At 47.3% G+C, this 18,276-nt stretch overlaps 1 protein-coding gene across 1 annotated transcript; it reads left to right on the top strand.

The window, feature by feature from the left end:
- Window positions 1-11,918: 11,918 nt before the first annotated feature.
- On the top strand, window positions 11,919-13,827 carry LOC308606728 (C-C motif chemokine 2). The gene is made up of 3 exons (XM_081217977.1): window positions 11,919-12,072; window positions 12,824-12,941; window positions 13,324-13,827. The coding sequence occupies exons 1-3, from the start codon at window positions 11,997-11,999 to the stop codon at window positions 13,427-13,429; spliced, it is 300 nt and encodes a 99-aa protein (XP_081074103.1). The 5' UTR covers window positions 11,919-11,996; the 3' UTR covers window positions 13,430-13,827.
- The last annotated feature ends 4,449 nt before the right edge of the window (window positions 13,828-18,276 follow it).

Genomic DNA, 18,276 nt, shown 5'->3' with positions numbered 1-18,276 from the left:
TACAGAAATGGCATCAAGGGATGGTTTGGGGAAGTTTAAAACCCCTCCTCAAAAATTCTCCGTAGACTCCCTTCCTGAAGCCTCCTCAAATGAATAAAGTAAGGGAAAATGATGTCCCTCTTATGCAAATACAGCCTCAATACCAGTCCTTTACCCTGTCTTCCAACCAAACTGATTCCCCAAGGCCCTTGGAGGTAGAAGTTCTGCATCTGCCACCGGGGCTTATTACATTTTGGTTGAAAGAAGAAAAGAAAGAAGGAAGAGAGAGAGGGAAAGGAGAGAGGCAGAGAAGGGAAGATGAACTTGTTGAAGTTGAGGGGCATCCAGGTGAATGTCCAGTGGGTGGATAGAAACACAAGTCTAGAGCTTATCTAAAGACTAATTAGCTGGATTATGAAACTTAAATGTGGGAGTCCATGGGAAAAAAGAGTCCAGACCCAAGGTAACAGATTCAACTGTAACAGGAGCCAGGCAGATAGGATAAGTGAGTGAAGGGAGGGAGCAATAATTCACAGAGAAATGGTGGGGAAGAGAGAAAGGGATTCTCTGGTGAGCCTGGGAACCTATGCTTTATCCAAAGGGACCACTGCCACTCTGCTCCCATGGATCACTGCCGCGCGAGGATGCAGGCTCAGCGCTGCCAGTTCTGATTCTACCAAGACAGACCAGATACCCAAATTTTTAAATGAGAAATCGCTCCCATTTTAAACATTAGCGATTACTTTTATTCTTTTGAATCACTGTACAAGACAAACAGAAAAAAATCTCCAGGCCAGAACCAGGCGATGGGCCACCAGTCTGCAAATGTTCGTGAAGAGTGAGAATACAGGGACTTCCCCCGTGGTGGCACAGTGGTTAAGAATCCGCCTGCCAATGCAGGGGACACAGGCTCCAACCCTGGTCCGGGAAGATCCCACATGCCGTGGAGCAACTAAACTCATGCGCCACAACTACTGAGCCTGCACTCTGGAGCCCGTGAGCCACAACTACTGAAGTCCGTGCACCTAGAGCCCATGCTCCGCAGCAAAGAAAAGCCACCACAATGAGAAGCCCGCACACCACAATGAAGAATAGCTCCCACTCGCTGCAACTAGAGAAAGCCCACGTGCAGCCACAAAGACCCAATGCAGCCTAAATAAATAAATTTATTAAAAAAGCAAAAACAAAAAAAGAGTGAGAATACAGGAATGACTCCTTAGTGAAGAACAGTATTTAAGGATGAACAGAGAGAAAAAGCCAGTGAATGCAATGTCAAAAAAGAAGAAGCAGAGAGTAACACAAGAAAAGATCAGAGCCCCAGACACAAAAGGAGGACAGGATTTCCTGAAAGAGGGAGTGGTAGACAGTGGTTTCACAATGGATCAGAGCTGTGAATAATTCCTTTAATTAAGTAATGAGGAGGTTGCTGATGAGACCGTAAGAATTGCAGTTGAGCAACAGATATAGAAAGTAAATGGCCACAGTTAAGGAATTCATTGTAGAATTCATTGAGAATGTAGAGGCCACAAGTAGAGATCAATCACTCAAGAGTTTTTGCCATGGAAAGAAAGAAAAGCAAGGGAGTGGCTTGAGGGAAGATGGAGTTAAGGGAAGTACTCTTTTTTTTTTTAATAATGAAGAAGACTTGAGCATGTTGGTTGGAAGAAAGGAAGGGGATTGGAACGAGGGAGATCAAAGAGGCACGGAGCTAATGGAGAATGCCAGGTTCTGGAAAAGGCTGCAGGAGATTAAGGATATGGATTGACCCGTGACCCTCAAAAAGAGGGACCGTCTCTTCTTCTAAGGCAGGAGAGAAGAGATGTCATAACATGAAGATGGAATTAAGTTTTGATAGGGGCATGGAGGCAAGCATTGAGGGAATTCTCATCTCATAGTCTCTGCTTATACTGGGGAGTATATTGTTTCCTGAGAGCTCTGAGGCTGGAGCAAGAGATGTAAGAGAATGGTGAAGGTTTGGAGCCCTGCCGTGGAGCGGGGCAGAAAGAAATAACTAGGGATACGTGAAAGCATTGCTGGTGTAGCCATCGAGGAGAGCGAGATTTCCAGCAAGCCTGACAGCCTGGGCGTGCTCGGGAATTGGGGACATGATCAGATGACCTGGGTTTGGGCACTGGCGAGCGGGGGGACAGGATGGTAGAAATGAGAGAATCGGTATGCTGGTGAGAGTGTGAGTGACCCCAGGCAGGGCTGGGGAGGAAGGGAAGCCAGACAGGGGCCGAGGTACGAGGAGGATCTGACACAGTGATACAGAGTTGCTGAAGGGGAAGGAAGTGGAAGGTTATGGTCAAAGAAATGTATTACTCAGTCCAATACCATGAAATGCAGAAGTTCATGGAGATGGCAGATTCCAGAGGGTGGCCATGTGGGGTAGGGGCTGAAGTGAAGTGGTGATGGAGTCATTTGAAGAGGGACCCAGAGGACGCTGGAGAATGTCCCTGTTAGTGGGTTTACATCACCTAACTTTCTCCTTCCTTCCACCGACTCACCAAGCCTTCCATTTACACAGTAGATGGAGGTGATCTCCAAAGGTGAGCTTTAGGATGAAGAGAAAGGAAAATAACCAGGAGAAGGAAATGACTGTTGGAACATAAAGAAGAGTGATCTTGGACGGGGAACACGTGGACTTCAATCCCAGAGTTTCTATTCCCTAGACCCCTTGTCCTTGAGCAAGTCAACTTCTAAGCTTCAGTTGCCCCACCTGTGAAATGGGGATGATGATCCCGGTCTCAGTCACATTACAGTGCTCTTCTTAGACTCACATGGTTTAATGAGTCATAAAGCACACATCATGAACTGCACACAAGTTCTAGAAGGCATTCACTAAATACTACAATTAATGTTTATCATCATCATGAAATCAAAATTGTATAAGGGAAAAGCTTTTCATGATTTTGAAATATAAGTACCTCCTAATTGCACTGGGAGTGGAGTGGGGAAAAGCAAGTGGGCACATGATGGACTGGAGCAGTGAATTGTCCACAGTAAAGAACTGTGTGTGTGTGTGTGTAACTGACATAGTCTTTTTTGTCATCTCAAGGCACAAATGGTTCATGTCTCTTTTACTATGTTCAGTTCATCCCTAGAGCCCCAAGTTGTCCAGATTAGAAGGAAATGTAATAGTTCATGCTTAAGTGCCCCCTCCCAACCTCCTCATGTTGCCCGAGGACCATGGAGACCTACTCGGTCCAGCTGATCAGTCCTGCTGCTAAAGTTCAAGCAAAGTGAGAGCTGGGTGATCTGACCCACCAATCAGTAGCCAGGGCTCTTGGCTGCCACTGATTCCATCACAGCCCCTGGGGGGAACTGTGGACAGCTGACCCCCAACCACCCAAAGCTGTTCCCTGCTCCTTGCTCTAACTATGCCTCCTCTTGTCTTGACCATGGTGCCACCCTTGGGCTTCCAAGATAACAGTATCATCAGCATCATCAGCTTGCCTCCAAAGCATGACTACTGCATCCACACGGTGGGGGACGGGCCAGAAGGTCTTCCCAACTCCGCCCTCACTACCTGAATTCTCAGCCTGGACTCAGAACTCGAGTCAACCAATCCACTTGGAACCTCTTCAGACTCTCAGAAAGTGTCTAATAATTTTGGACATGAAAGACAGGGTCTCGATTCCTCTCCTTTTAGGAGGTCACCTGGTCCTTAAGCAAATGTCTATGTGGTCCATTTGCTCCCCCTGTGGCCAGCTCTGCATCGCAAGGGGTGCTCGAAGGGGCAGCCTTTCTCTTTGGCCACCAAAGTTTCTTTCCTCCCTCCCTCCAGGGCAATGAGTGCCTATTTACAATGAGTGCCTAATTCTATGGCCTCAGTAAAATTTCTCTAGAAACAAAGAAGTGTTTCTCCTAGAGAAAAAATAGCTGGCAGTCTCACTGGAAAATGTTAAGATCCCTGACCAGGCACTTCCCAAAACACACACACACACACACACACACACGGCTTGTCTGCACTGACTTACGAGTGCTCTAAAATCCTGGCAAACATTCTTTTCCCCATTTTAATGTAATCAGGGCAGGGATTGTCAAGTCTAGGACCTCTCTGGCACCTTCCAGCTCTAGTTATCTTACCCTAATTCATTCATTATCACATATATGTCCAACCCTTAATGCTAGGTGCTGGTGCTGGGGATACAGGACAAAATCCCTGCCCACCTGTACGTCTGCCATTCCTACCCCATTAAAAACAGCTCGGAGGAGAACAATGTAAAGTGCTCTCACTACCCTGGCTATATTTTTGAACAATAAATAAGTTGCAGAGTTGGATTATTTAATAATGCTTTGTTCTCAAGTCCCTGCATCTAAGCCAGAAAAGTTGCATGTGTTTTGCAGAACAATTTCCCCCAACTTCACTCTCTCCCCCCCAACAAATACCTTCAGCATCCTCATTCAGACCCTCTCTCAGACTCCAATTTACGTAAATGCAGGAAGAACTTTGGAGTGTAGCCAGTGCTTTGCAAGAGCAGGTTCCACCAGTGAGCCACCTGAAACTATTAACAAAGAAGGAGCTTTTCTTGGGCTGAACTTTCCCTTTCTCGGCATGCACGTTTTGCAACCAAAAGGGAGAAACAGCCCATCCCCAAGAGGGATTTATGGGGCCCCCCGAAAGCCACCATTTGGTAGTGGTCCAGGCACTGTTTCCCCAGTCCGATCTTGTCCCCAAATAGAAGAAGTGGGGAACTCGGTAAACCAAAAGTCTTGCTTCCCTACTCATTTCCCTGGCTTGATACTAAATCATCCCATAATTCAGATATCTGGGAGAAATGCTGTGAGATTCTTGGGCTGTTCATTAGTTCAGACAATATTTGTTGAGAACCCATTATAGGAAAGACACTGTACCAGGTGCTGGGATCTGGCCTGGGCAAGGGCTTTGAGGTGAGATGGAGCATGGAGGGTTCTAGAAGCCAAGAATGACTCTGGGGGCCACAGGAGGTTAAAGGCAGACAAGGACCTGTCAGAATGTGAACTTCTGGTGAGAGCTGGCTGCTGGGTGAGGAGGTAATACCCTAACTCGATTTGGGGGCTCCTCCTCTCTGACCCTCAGTTTTTGTCAACCCCTAAAGGCTCTCTCTCTGTCCACACACAGACAAGAAAACAGCGATAAAAAAGAGCCTGGGAAATCGAGACCTGACTGCATGATATAGATGCCCAATCCACTTTCAGAGCAAGAAATAAGAGTGGAGGCTTGAGGACTTCCCCAGTGGTCCAGTGGTTAAGAATCCACGCTTCCAACTACAGGAGGCACAGGTTGGATCCTTGCCCGGCGAACTAAGATCCCACACGCCATGTGGTGCAGCCAAAAAAAAAGCATCAGGGGCTTCCTGGGCTTGGCCTTGTACCCGGAGACTGTCTGAGATTGTATTTGCTCAGGCCCTCAGAGTGACACAGCTTTTTACACGTTGCTTACAAAACACCTTTGGCTTATTATTTCATACGAGTCTCATGACAACGTTAGGAGCGCTGTCTTATTAATCATACGTTACAGAAGAGGCCCAGAGAAGTCAAGTGACTTGTGCAAAGCCATCCAGCTAGACAGAAGCAGAGCCGGGCCTCTGGCCCTAGTGGTCTGACATTGCCTGGGGCTCTTTCCACGATTCAAGTTTCCCTCTTCTTTACCCCCTCTCTTCTCTTACACTTTCAATCTCCCTGTTCTCTTTTTTCTGCCTGTGCCTTTCTCCTGTTTGTGCCACCCAGCCCGCCAGCACATCCCCATGCATCCTACGCTTCAGCCCAGGGGTGCCCAAATAGAGACCAGCAATCATCTGAGGGTAGGAGGAGAGCTTAGAAAAAATACAGCTTTGGGGGGTGGGGGAGGGATGGATTGGGAGTTTGGGGTTAACAGATGCAAACTATTATATAGAGAAGAGATAAACAACAAGGCCCTACTGTAGAGCACAGGGGACTATAGTCAATATCCTGTGATAAACCACAATAGAAAAGAATATAAAAAAGAATATCAGGGGCCTCCCTGGTGGCGCAGTGGTTGGGAGTCCGCCTGCCGATGCAGGGGATACGGGTTCGTGCCCCGGTCTGGGAGGATCCCATGTGCCGCGGAGCGGCTGGGCCCGTGAGCCATGGCCGCTGGGCCTGAGCGTCCGGAGCCTGTGCTCCGCAACGGGAGAGGCCACAACAGTGAGAGGCCCGCATACTGAAAAAAAAAAAAAAAAAAAAAAAAAAAAAAAAAAGAATATCAATATATATGTATAACTGAATCACTTTGCTGTATAGCAGAAACTAACACAACATTGTAAATCAACTATGCTTCAATTTTAAAAAGGGGGAAAAAAAGAAAAATAATCTTTAAATAATAAAATTACAGACTGCGATTCAGCAGGTCAAAGGTGAAGATCAGAACTTTATTTTTGTTAGGTTCAGTGGTCCTTAAGTATCTGGAGGTCATGGATGCCTTTGCTTATCTGATGGCAGCTACGGACCTGCTCTCCAGAAAAATACACAATCACATAAATGTGGGAGACAATTACAGATGATTCTTGAAGACTAGCCAAGAGCCACAGGTAAGAACCCTTCTCTAGACAAGATGAACTGCTCATGTTTCCCACCCCTGACCACAATGTCCCCTGCTGAGCCCTTTTAAGGTTCTTCCAATGGGATGATAGACCAGTATCATAAGCCTCACCTGGGAGCTGGTTAGAACTGCTGGATCTCAGGCCAACCCAAGACCTACGGAATCAGAATCTGTACTTTAACAAGATCCCAAGAAGCTATGTGAGCACTTTAAACCTCTGATCTCTCTAAGTTCGCTCCAGAATGCACTCCTCCTCCATCCAGAAATCACCCAAGGTTCAAAACCTGCCAACCCCTGAGCCCATCTTAAAAGAACCACCATGGGGCTTTCCTGAGCCCCGTAGCTGGGGCTCTCACAGCTCTGCATCTCTCTGGTTATTGCAGTGATTCTATGTGTCACTTGTGTTTCCTTCAGAGCACCCCAACACAGGTGTTAAAACACGGATGCCGGGCTTCCCTGGTGGCGCAGTGGTTGGGAGTCTGCCTGCTGATGCAGGGGACACAGGTTCGTGCCCCGGTCTGGGAAGATCCCACATGCCACAGAGCAGCTGGGCACTTGAGCCATGACCGCTGAGCCTGCACGTCCAGAGCCTGTGCCCCACAGCGGGAGAGGCCACAACAGTGAGAGGCCCGTGTACCACAAAAAAAAGCAAAACAAAACAAAACAAAAAAAACACGGATGCCATAGAAGGGTTCAAAGCAGTGTTTCTCTGTCTCCACTCCACCTGCTCTTCATGAGCTCTGTTTCCCTACGATGCCCCCAAGTTCAGGGCTGTCACAGGGGTACCTCAGATGTGCTCGCCAGCCCCCTTGACACTGCCCAGGGCACCTTGGGCAGTGCAATCCCAAGAAAGTGGCTTCTCCCACACTGTGCTACCCCTGGTTACAGTCTATCTGGGAAGCAGTATCGAGTCTTACACTGTCATTATCCTAACGATTTTCTTAGACGTGACCCCCTTGCCCAGATCAGCCCCCTCACTGTAGGGCTCAGGTGCTGGTCCCTGAGGACTGGCCCAGAAGGCAGTCTAAGTGACAGACCCCCCACTTGGCTGAGACCCATTCTCTCCCCCACAACCAACAAGAACTGGCTGCTGCAGGTGACTCTTTCATTTCTTTTCCCATAAGCTATCCCCCCCTCGCTCCCTCCCCCCAGACGTCCTCGGCTCTTTCACACATATAAACTTGGGGCAGATCCACCTGGAACACAGGAAATGCCTGGATGCTGAAGCTTGGGGTGAGCACCGCTTAGGTTTATTTATAAACTCAGCCCGACTTCCCGTGGATAATCATCTCATCTGGAAAGCAGGCTGCCTGTCTGGCTCGCTTTTCCCGTCCTCCACCCCCAGTCCCCTACCTGGTGCTGTGCACCGAAAAGATGGTAACTGTTCGTGTGTTATAACAAGGAGCTAGTGCAGCATCTGAGGAAGGGTGCTATGCTGAGAACCCAGAAACGGACAAATCCCCACAAACTCTGCCGTTCGTCTACTACGTCACCTCAGGCCTGTCACAGCCTCTTTCTTGGCCTCAGTCTCCCATCTGTGAAACAGGAAGACAATCTCCAGGGTTCTGTTTTTATCTGACATTCTGTGCAAGAATAGAGAATGGATTTCTCATCCTTGAAAGGCAAGGGATCTCAGAGTTGGGGCCCCAGAGAAATAAGCTTTGTTCTCCCTAGAATTCAGAGCTAATGTGGAGGAGAACAGAAGGTAGCAGCTGGAGGAGAGGCCTGGGGAAATGTCTAGAAAGGACCTAATGGGTGCAAGGCCTACTGTGTATCTCACTCAAAGGCCTGAACCGGAGGAGCATCAGCAAGCAAAGGCAAGTGTGCCCTGTGCTAGATGCAGAGGGGGAAGCAAGCGAGCTGTGGAAGGGACCAAGGCAGGGCCGAGGTGCTGGCTTCGGATATATCTAGAAAGCTCACTCTCAGTTCCTCTTTCCTTTGCCCCTGACACTGAGTGGGAGTCTGGGCCGATGATCAAGGTCCACACGGAATATCCGGGTTGGGGCGGGGGTGTGAGGTCAGCCCACAGGGAGGAAGGAAGGAGATTATTCACCAAGAGGAACTTTTCCATGCCTCATCTATGTGTGGTTGAGGAGGGGTCCCGGGGGGACTGGGGATTCTGGGGAACAGCAAAACCTTAACCCTGCCTTCTCGCCACAACTCTCCCCAGGGTCTTTCCCTCGCATGCCCTCAAGCAGGGCACCAACCCGAACCTTGCACTGGGATGTTCGCAGCACAGGCCTGGGATGTTCGCAGCACAGCCCCACGTGAGACGTCTCTGGCTCCAAACCCAGCCTCATGGAATGCAGGCTCCAGCCAAGTGCATTCTTCTCCAAGGAATCTGGGAACTTCCAGAGCTGCCTCAGAGTGGGAATTTCCACTTGTTTCTCCCATCCTGTGATTGACCCTCCAGCTGGGGAGAGCCCCTCTCTTGACTGAGCAGAGGTGACAGGGAGACGGCTACCATCTTCCTGAAGACTTTCTCTTCTGATTCATCTTTCACCTTTGATCTGTTTGTTGCCTGACACTTGCAGTGACTCAGTCACTTTCCAAAAATGGTGATCCTTTCCTGAAGCAGAGACATGGCTTCAGATACTCAGAAGTCTGCCTGAAAACTCAGAAAAAAAAACTAGAAAACTTCTCTGTGTGACTATGGGTGACCAGGGGCCAGCTGCTCTCCCTGCCCAGAGCAAGAATATGGTTTCCTTACATAAGAAGAGGAGATTTACTGTAAGATCTCTACAGGTGCATTGGCTCTAGGAGACGAGGAATGATAACTACCTGGCAGAATCAAGGGAGAGTACTTTCAAGATCTCAACATCTTTATTTTTTTAGGGGAATTATATTTTTATTTATAAAGACAAATTATCAATGTCCTGAATGAAAGATGATACATCAGCATTTAACCTTTAGACAATAAAGAGGTAATAAAAGAATATTGTGGACAAATATATGTCCATAAATTCAACATGATACATAAAATCAACCAATACATCACAAGAAACAAATTACCAAAACTTTCCCACAAAGAAATAGATAACCTGAATAATCATATACGAAAGCCTGATATCTATCCAGTTAAAAACTTTCCAAATAAAACCTTCAGACCCAGATGTTCTATTACTTTTCAATATTATGGGGGTTTTGTGGGTTTTTTTCCTTATAGATGTACATTTTTTAAGATCTCAACATCTTTAAATTTGTTAACCTAGACAAAAATCCAAGGAATGACCGGATTCTAGAAGGAAACGGGATGCAATCCACCAAGTCCACAGAAAAGGACACTAATAGATGAGAGAGGAGTTTCCATTAATATGAGGAAAAATGTCTTGGAAGTTAAGGTGAGATGGTCTGGGAAGACATACATGAAGTGACACAGTCTCCATTCCTGGAAATACTTGACTCCTTCAGTAAGAATGGATAGAACCACTGGCAGAGCGCTGAGCCAAACAGCCCAAGTCGGGGGTGAGGAGGTGGTGGGGGGTTAACAGGAGTCAGGCAGAGTGCAGTTAAGGCTCCTAGAGGGGTGCAGGCAGAGCAGTGCACAAGTTAATTTGTTCTCTTTGTCCTGCTCTTTTGGAATTACACCCAAGAGCCTGGCATGGCCTCTCCATAGATTCTCTGCTCTTAGATTCTCTAGGAAACCAATATCCATCCTGAGACATTAAGCGTAGTGCCTGGAAGTAGGGATTCTGGAATCAGTGTCCTGGGTGGGAATCTCAGCCCCACCTGCTATTACCTGTGAGATCCTCGACAAGTGAGTTAACTTCAGTTGCAATGTAAGGCAAGGTGGGTTGTTTGGAGGACCAATGAGATAATGCTGGAAACCACCCAAGCACAGGGCCTGGCTCCTGGGAAACACTCTTTGACACCAGCTAGTCCTCTTCTTCGTCATTACTGACCACTGATATGGACCAGATACAGTCGTTTGTTCAATAGAACCCATTTCTTATTACAAATGTAGTAATGGTTACAAATGGCAGATGGCTCTTCCAAAAAGTTCCATATATTTCATAGACCTTGTCTCAAAGACTCTTTAAGAAAGAAAGGTCACCAGCTCCTTCCATGCCCACTGGGCAAAGACCAGGCAAGCTCAAAAGCACGAGGCAGCGGAATGGGCGAGTAGAGACCTGAATTCGAGGCTCGGCTTAGCCACCAACATGCCTCAAGGAATCCTATCATATTTGTAAAAGAAAAGAGTTCACTGAAATGAATGCTAAGGTCTTAGGTATTATGACTGCTTCTGGGGTTTCTGAGGAAATCTAAGACAGAGCTGCAGCATGAAGGCAAGTGTTCTGATTCCAGTAATACTGTTCCTTTGCTCACTCCTGCTCCCTGGGAATCCAGAAAGAAGCTGGGATAACCGCCGTAGCAAAGGACACGCTTCTTGTCTTGTCTGCCTGCTGTGCTAACCACAGGCTCCAAATCCCATAATGACTTAACCACAAGGAACATTCCCGACTCCCCTTTAGATGTCGGCTAGTTTGGCAGAGGCTGAGGGCAGAGGGCACCCAGATAAATGACCAGACAGCCAGCTGGAGAATGTGCCCCTTTCACATGTCCTAGTCAAGACAGCACAAGACACTGGGTTCTTCTTGGGGGAACTCAAGCAGGTTACTGGTTACTTAACTTCTCTGTATCTTGGTTGCCTGGCTATAAAATTGGAATGAACAATACCTACTAGATGGGGTTGGAGAATTGAAAGACTTGGCATTTGTAAAGGGCTTAGAATATTCCTGGCACAGAGTAAGTAGTGCATTAGTATTACATGAAAATCTTTTCTGCAGCACTACATGATCTAGATGGCTTCTTCCAAGTCTTAAATCCGATGATCCTAGAATTCACTTTTATAGTTTTAAAAAACCCTATAGTTCGGCTAAGCTTCAATTGTGCCACCATCCTACAGTTTAAAGAGCAAAGGGATTTAATATGCTGTTGGGGGAGGCTGCCAAGACTTCAAGACCCTTTCTTGGCTTGAAGGTCCCCTGGGATGTTGCTTGAAGGTGGACCAGGGTTAAACCAGGGTTAAGCTCAGAGATGCTTTCATCGTCCGTGTGACCTCTCTTTCCCCTGCTTCCTTTCTTTTCTGCAGAGTTTTCACTTCGGAGAAAGCGGAATCCTAATGAATAAACCATTTGGTTTACGCCTGTGGTCTCTCGGGATATAACTGTACCCTGCTCCTTCCATTTCTTGTCATCTCAGCTGTGAATGGAAAAAGTGTCCAGTCCTGACCTACCGCTTCTCTCTCCTACTTCCTGGAAATGTCCTCGGGTGCTTCACTTGCTCAGCACTTTCAAGATTCCACTTTGTCATTCATTGAGGAAGAGGATGCCCTGGGCCAACCTCTCTCTCATTGCTCCACCCTCTTGGTTTTCAATAAAAGGCAGACAAAGCCACTGCAGGAGCAGAGAGGCTGAGACCAATCCAGAAACCAACAGCTCCCACGCTGAATCTTGAATCCTCTCCCTCCAGCATGAAGGTGTCCGCAGCCCTCCTGTGTCTGCTGCTCACAACAGCCTCCTTCAGCACCCAGGTCCTCGCTCAGCCAGGTAAGCCCCCTGTCTCTTTCCCTTTGGAGCACATCACCCCATCCCTGGGTCATGATGGTCCATCAGAGCAGAAGGGTACCCACACTCTCACTTTAACTACAAGATCAGGAAAGTCAGAGAGGCATAGGAGTGAGCTTGATCACAGAGCTTCCCTTGGGCAGAGCCTGGATGAGAATTCCAGCTGCAGACCCCAAATCCAGCTCCTTCCAGGACTCCAGCTCTGGAAGCATGAACCCAGAGCAGTTACTGCCCTGTCTCCTTTCAGCAAAATTTGGAGACTGGGATATAAAGAGAGGGGGTTCTCTGGCAGGGTATTTCCAGATACTGTGGAGGGCAGAGGAGGAGACCTGGAATCTGGACTCCAGAGACTCAGTTTTGCAGAGGCAGAGGGTACCAGGGAAACGTACAACCAAGCATCGATTACTTGGAACCTAAAGGGGACTCACAGCTGTGTCCCTGACCCTGATAACTTGGATTATTAGCCCCTCCTAACAGCACTTCCAAAAGTTATTTCGTTTTAACAGAGCTCCCTTCCCTCAGTTCATTATCAATGCTGTATACCCATTTTAGAGCATAGGAAACTGAGTTTGTATGCTATTCTAGCATAGGCAGAAGTATTGGGAGTTAAGCGCTTCTACCTCCACTCCTGACTCCCTTTTGTCTTCTCCTTACTCCTCTTTTCTGCTCTGATTGAGATCAGAAAGAACCTAGTCCATCCTAAAGTGCTTTTTCTTTGTGGTTCTATTTCCAGATGCAATTAACTCCCCAGTCACCTGCTGCTATACATTCAACAATAAGAAGATCTCGATGCAGAGGCTGGTGAGCTATAGAAGAGTCACCAGCAGCAAGTGTCCCAAAGAAGCTGTGATGTGAGTTTAACACTTCAGGCCTCCGTGGTCCAGTTCTTCCTCGGGGCGCTAGGGGCATGGCTCACAAATGTAAAGTCAGAGAGTTACATGACCTAATCCAATATCCAAAGGTGCCCAGTGGAAAAACTGCAGCCACAAAGGAAAAAGTTACTCCTAACATCACTCTCCATCTGGGTGCTTATTCAGACCATCCCAGTTTCTTTAGCCTGAAATCAGGATGGCTTTAGCTGCGCCATCTACAGGACTGACTTGCCCTGGGCTCCCTCCTTCCACCTGCCTTCCTCCTCAAGTTCCCATGGCAGCGTCTTGGGGCAAATAGGCTGCATTCATAGGCTGAAATCTCAACGGAACTCCATCTAACCGTCCCCTCTCTCCTCCACAGCTTCAAGACCATACTGGGCAAGGAGATCTGTGCAGACCCCAAGCAGAAGTGGGTCCAGAACTCCATGAGAGATCTGGACAAGAAAAGGCAAACTCCAAAGCCTTGAGCACTCCCTCCACAACCCGAGAATCTGAAGACAGTTTGTTTTCTTCTAGCTTTCCCTAACTGCCCTCTGATATTATCTTATTATAATTTTAAAGAGTATGAACTTTATTGATATGAAACATGATGCCTTAAGTAATATTAATCTTATTTAAGTTATTGATGTTTTAAGTTTATCTTCCATGACTACTAGTGTTTTGTTTCTTTTTTTTAAATGGAGACTTGGGCAAATTGCTTTCCTCTGTGAATCCCAATTCTACCCCTGGGATGGCGGGAGGGTCCTTGCAAGGCTGATTAATGAAAAAACTTTTTGGTTTACATTCTAAGTCATTGCTGAAAGTGCTATTGTGAAAATGTATATTATGTAACTATTGAACAATATATATATATTTTTGTACAAAACCTGTCTTTTGACATTTTCTTGAAGGAAATTAAAAAGCTGAGTATAATCTTGGTGAAGGGGGAGGAGCAGGGTTTCAGAGCACGGGGCTCATGTTTTGGAAGAATAAGAATGTGAACTGGCTCTGGTCTTTTCCACTGGGTGAGCTCATCTGAGTACCTACAGAAGAATTTTTATGGCAGGATCCAATCAGGCATTTCATCACTACCACTCCAATCCCCGACACCATCTGCCGGGTTCCCAACGACCCTTGTCACCTGTTTAGCAACAACCCACCGCCCCCATCCTTTTGCTCACAGCCCTTGACCCCTGCCCTCAATATATCCTATAATCTATTGCAACTGTCCCCTAACTGTGTTACTTTCCTCCAATTTCTCCCCCTCCAGTTAATCCTCCAACTTGGAGTAATACAGACACTGTAGACACTGGGAAATCAGGGAGAGACTTAATGACCATCAATAAGATTCATTACGAATATATGACTCAGGGCTTCCCTGGTGGCGCAGTGGTTGAGAGTCCGCCTGCCAATGCAGGGGACACGGGTTCGTGCCCCGGTCCGGGAGGATCCCACATGCTGCGGTGCGGCTAGGCCCGTGAGCCATGGCCACTGAGCCTGCACGTCCGGAGCCTGTGCTCCGCAACGGGAGAGGCCACAACAGTGAGAGGCCCGCGTACCACAAAAAAAAAAAAAAAAAAAGAATATATGACTTGAACTTATCTTTGATGAATGTATGAGGTTTTTCTAGACAAATTACAAGATCATTAAGAAAAGGAGAGGGGGCTTCCCTGGTGGCGCAGTGGTTGAGAGTCCGCCTGCCGATGCAGGGGACACGGGTTCGTGCCCCGGTCCCGGAAGATCCCGCATGCCGCGGAGCGGCTGGGCCCGCGAGCCATGGCCGCGGAGCCTGTGTGTCCGGAGCCTGTGCTCCGCAACGGGAGAGGCCACGGCAGTGAGAGGCCCGCGTACAGCCAAAAAAAAAAAAAAAAAAAAAAAAAAAAAAAGAAAAGGAGAGGGAATTCCCTGGTTGCCCAGTGGTTAGGACTCTGTGCTCTCACTGCCGAGGGCCAAGTTTCAATCCCTCGTCGGGAAACTAAAATCCCACAAGCCATGTGGCATGGCCAAAAAAGAAAAAAGAAAAAGGAAAACAAAAGGAGACGAGTGAGACCAAATATCTAGAGGTAAAAATGATGATGACATGTCCATCAAAGAGGGAGAAAACCAATTAGATGAGAATTGGGCTCCATGTCTGTGTCAAGTGATGGGGAAGATTAGGAAGGAAGGTTGAGCAGAGGGTTTTATTTATATATTTATATTTTGGCTGCATTGGGTCTCCGTTGCTGCGCACGTGCCTTCTCTAGTTGCAGCGAGCAGGGGCTACCCTTCGTTGCAGTGTGTGGGCTTCTCATTGCGCTGGCTTCTCTTGTCGTGGAGTATGGGCTCTAGGCCCGCAGGCTTCAGTAGTTGTGGCATGAGGGCTCAGTAGTTGTGGCTTGTGGGCTCTAGAGCACAGGCTCAGTAGTTGTGGCGCACGGGCTTAGTTGCTCCACACGGCTTAGTTGCTCCGTGGCATGTGGGATCTTCCTGCACCAGGGCTCGAACCCTTGTTCCCTGCATTGGCAGATGAATTCTTAACCACTGTGCCACCAGGAAAGTCCCAAGTAAAGGGTTATAAATGTCAAGGTGGAAAGTTAATACTCAGCCTCATAGGTTAACAGGAGATGTTGGAAATGTTTGGGCCAGTGAGGAAGGACATGTCCATGTTCAGAGGTTCAGAGATGAGTTTCAGTATATGTAACTTACTGGCTTCATGCAGACCTGGACAAGTAGGGACAAGGAAAAGGCTACTGCCATGGTCCAGGCAAGAGATGATGAGTGTCTGAATATGGACTATAAGAGGTAACATCGGAGAAAAATGAGCTGGGCAGAGTGAAATGCTGGGTATCGTAGATGGAGGAGAAGACCTGTGACTTAAGATACAGAGGAAGCTCCTTCTACAACCTACATTTTAAGGGGACAGCTTTCCCTGAAACCAGAATGCACTTTTCTCCATCACTATCTCCCAATCCCAACCCCAGGAGCTTGAGATCATATTTTAGATGGATAGGCCTCTTTGTCCAGAATGTCCACCTAAGTTGTCTATTCCTTTGCATGGCTTTTGACCTACCTGTGAGGCATTTGACCCACCTAGACACAGACAGCTCCTCCACTAAGGGAAGCAAATATCTTGCCCTATGAATAAACTCTGCATGGTGAATTTGCAGATACCAAGGCCACTCTGGTGGGGAGAGGGCTGTTGTATCAAGCTAGATCAGGCAGTGCCTTTGGCAGTAGGGGAGAACCCTGGTTGGCAGAAGGACACTTAGGTTCTAATCCCGGAACTGGCACTGACTCACTCTGTTACCTAGGGCAGGTTGAGTATTCTGAGTCTCAACATCTGAAGATGTTGTATTACAAGTAGGAACACAGCAGACCCTAGGTTTTGGGATCTGAGGGTATGTCTTTTGGAAAACTTTCATTTCTACCACCTAGAGCTGAAGATGAAGAGAAGGTATTCTGCTTCCAGATTCCTGAGCCCATTCGGAGTCCCTGATTCTGGCTGAGGGATTCCATCAGAACTCCAAGGAACACTCCCAAAGTGCCCTTGTCCATCAGTCAGCAGACAATTCACTGGCAGCTATTAATGGAACTCACTGACCCTCGTGCCAGGTCCAACAGTACCCCCTGCCTGTCCTTCACTCCTCCAATCCTCAGCCTTGACCGCTCAAATTGCAGTGGATGCCAGGAGGCAAAAACAGAAGGAAGTGCAAGCAAACGGGGCATCACCATACAGCTTACTGAGCATCAGACCCTCTCATGCCAGGCTGATTTGAAGTGGAGGGTCTGGAAAGAAGGGAGGCTTAGGGATGGGGCAATGCATGTGCTCAAGTCCCCAAAATAATCTACTCACATTCCCTTGGCAACCCATATCTACTCACTTTCAGGAAACCTTGAATCCATTTTTGTTGTTGCTGTTGTTCCAGCTAAGCATGGGATTCCTTGCTCCTTGCATGACGAATCTCTGAGCACAAAGCACTGGCAAGAGGCCCTGTTGTAGGAGGGAATGCCAAGTGTATTCATATCCTGTCACTGCCAACAGTCTGTTCCGGGAAACCTAGGCTTTTTCTATCATGCTCAAAATTCTTCTGGCCTCTTCTCATTGCTCCATTCTAAGTCACTTCTACATGTTTTAGTATTTGTAATAGCAGCACCCCACTTCCCGGTACCAAAATCTGTATTCATTCCTTATTGTCACTGTAACAAATTATCATAAACTTAACGCCTTAAAACAATACAAATATATTATCTTACAGTTCTGGAGATGTTTAAAATGGATCTGTAGGGCTGCATTCCTTCTGGAGACTCTAAGGGAGAATCAGTTTTCTTACCTTTTCCAATTTCTAGAGGCTTTCCGTATCTCTTAGTTCCTGGTCCCCTCCTCCATTCATAGCAGCTTTTTTTTTCTCTGCCCACCCCCCACCCTTTCCTCCTTCTCCCCACACACCTGATAATGGTGAATAAGAGACTTGGGCAAAAGAAATAAGCCAGAGAGAGAGAGAGAGAGAGAGAGAGAGAGAGAAGGAGCAGGTGATAGGCATCAGCCAGATTCTGTGATTCTTCATTCATCTTCCCTGCATATAGCGGGAGAGCTATATAGGATCAAAGTTCACATATACTATTGAAATTAAGATGGTATTAACCTGAACTAGATTGTTACAAATTACAATAATAGCAGTAATCCTCATAGTGCCCACTGAGAAAATAACTCAAAAATATACGATAAGGGAGAAGAGGAAATAAAATGGTACACTAGAAACTACGGAGCACAAAAAAATTTAAAAAGTAATGGAAAGCAGAGTGAAGTCAGTAAGATGACCAAATAACATGTCCCTTGCTCATATCTCCCCATCAACAACGACAATTTTTCAGCTATTCATGAACAAAAGTGCCTTTTTGGAGCTGTGGGATGGAGCACTGTATGCCACGGGACCTGGGAGGAGACTTACCCACCCATTCATCAGGTCAAAAGCATATAGATTGAAGTCCTAGCTGTGAAATCTGCAGTAGTCCATGAATTGGCACCAGCCCCTCCTGTCTGTGGTTTGGAAGCCCCTGGAGAACAGTGTCTTAGCTAATTACCCACAGATGAGAGAGCCTTTGTGGAAGTCCAGGTTTCCAATGGAGAAGTTCCAGCACATCACACAGTTGGAGCAAGAAAATCAAGTTTGGATGCATTGGAGAGCGTAACAGGACCAGTTTCACGTTACCTGCATTACCCCTCCCCCACAGTGGTACAGCTCATTGCCAAGAAGGACATTCTGGGCTGCTGTGCTTTCTCCTGGGACGTTGGGGGGCGGGGAGTGAGATTGTGTGTGTGAACTTCCCCAGCACCCCAGCTACGTGGACACTGCCC

Source organism: Mesoplodon bidens (genome assembly GCF_964165515.1).
Source record: "Mesoplodon bidens genome assembly, chromosome: 19".
Taxonomy (NCBI): Eukaryota; Metazoa; Chordata; class Mammalia; order Artiodactyla; family Ziphiidae; genus Mesoplodon; species Mesoplodon bidens.
Note: the sequence above shows the minus strand (reverse complement) of the source record. Positions and strands in the feature narration are given on the sequence as shown.

Excerpts from the sequence above, each read along its gene's own strand:
- LOC308606728 (XM_081217977.1), top strand. The coding sequence starts at position 11,997 with ATGAAGGTGTCCGCAGCCCTCCTGTGTCTGCTGCTCACAACAGCCTCC. Across the intron at positions 12,073-12,823 it reads CCAGGTCCTCGCTCAGCCAG|ATGCAATTAACTCCCCAGTC; the intron begins GTAAGCCCCCTG and ends TTCTATTTCCAG. Across the intron at positions 12,942-13,323 it reads TGTCCCAAAGAAGCTGTGAT|CTTCAAGACCATACTGGGCA; the intron begins GTGAGTTTAACA and ends TCTCCTCCACAG.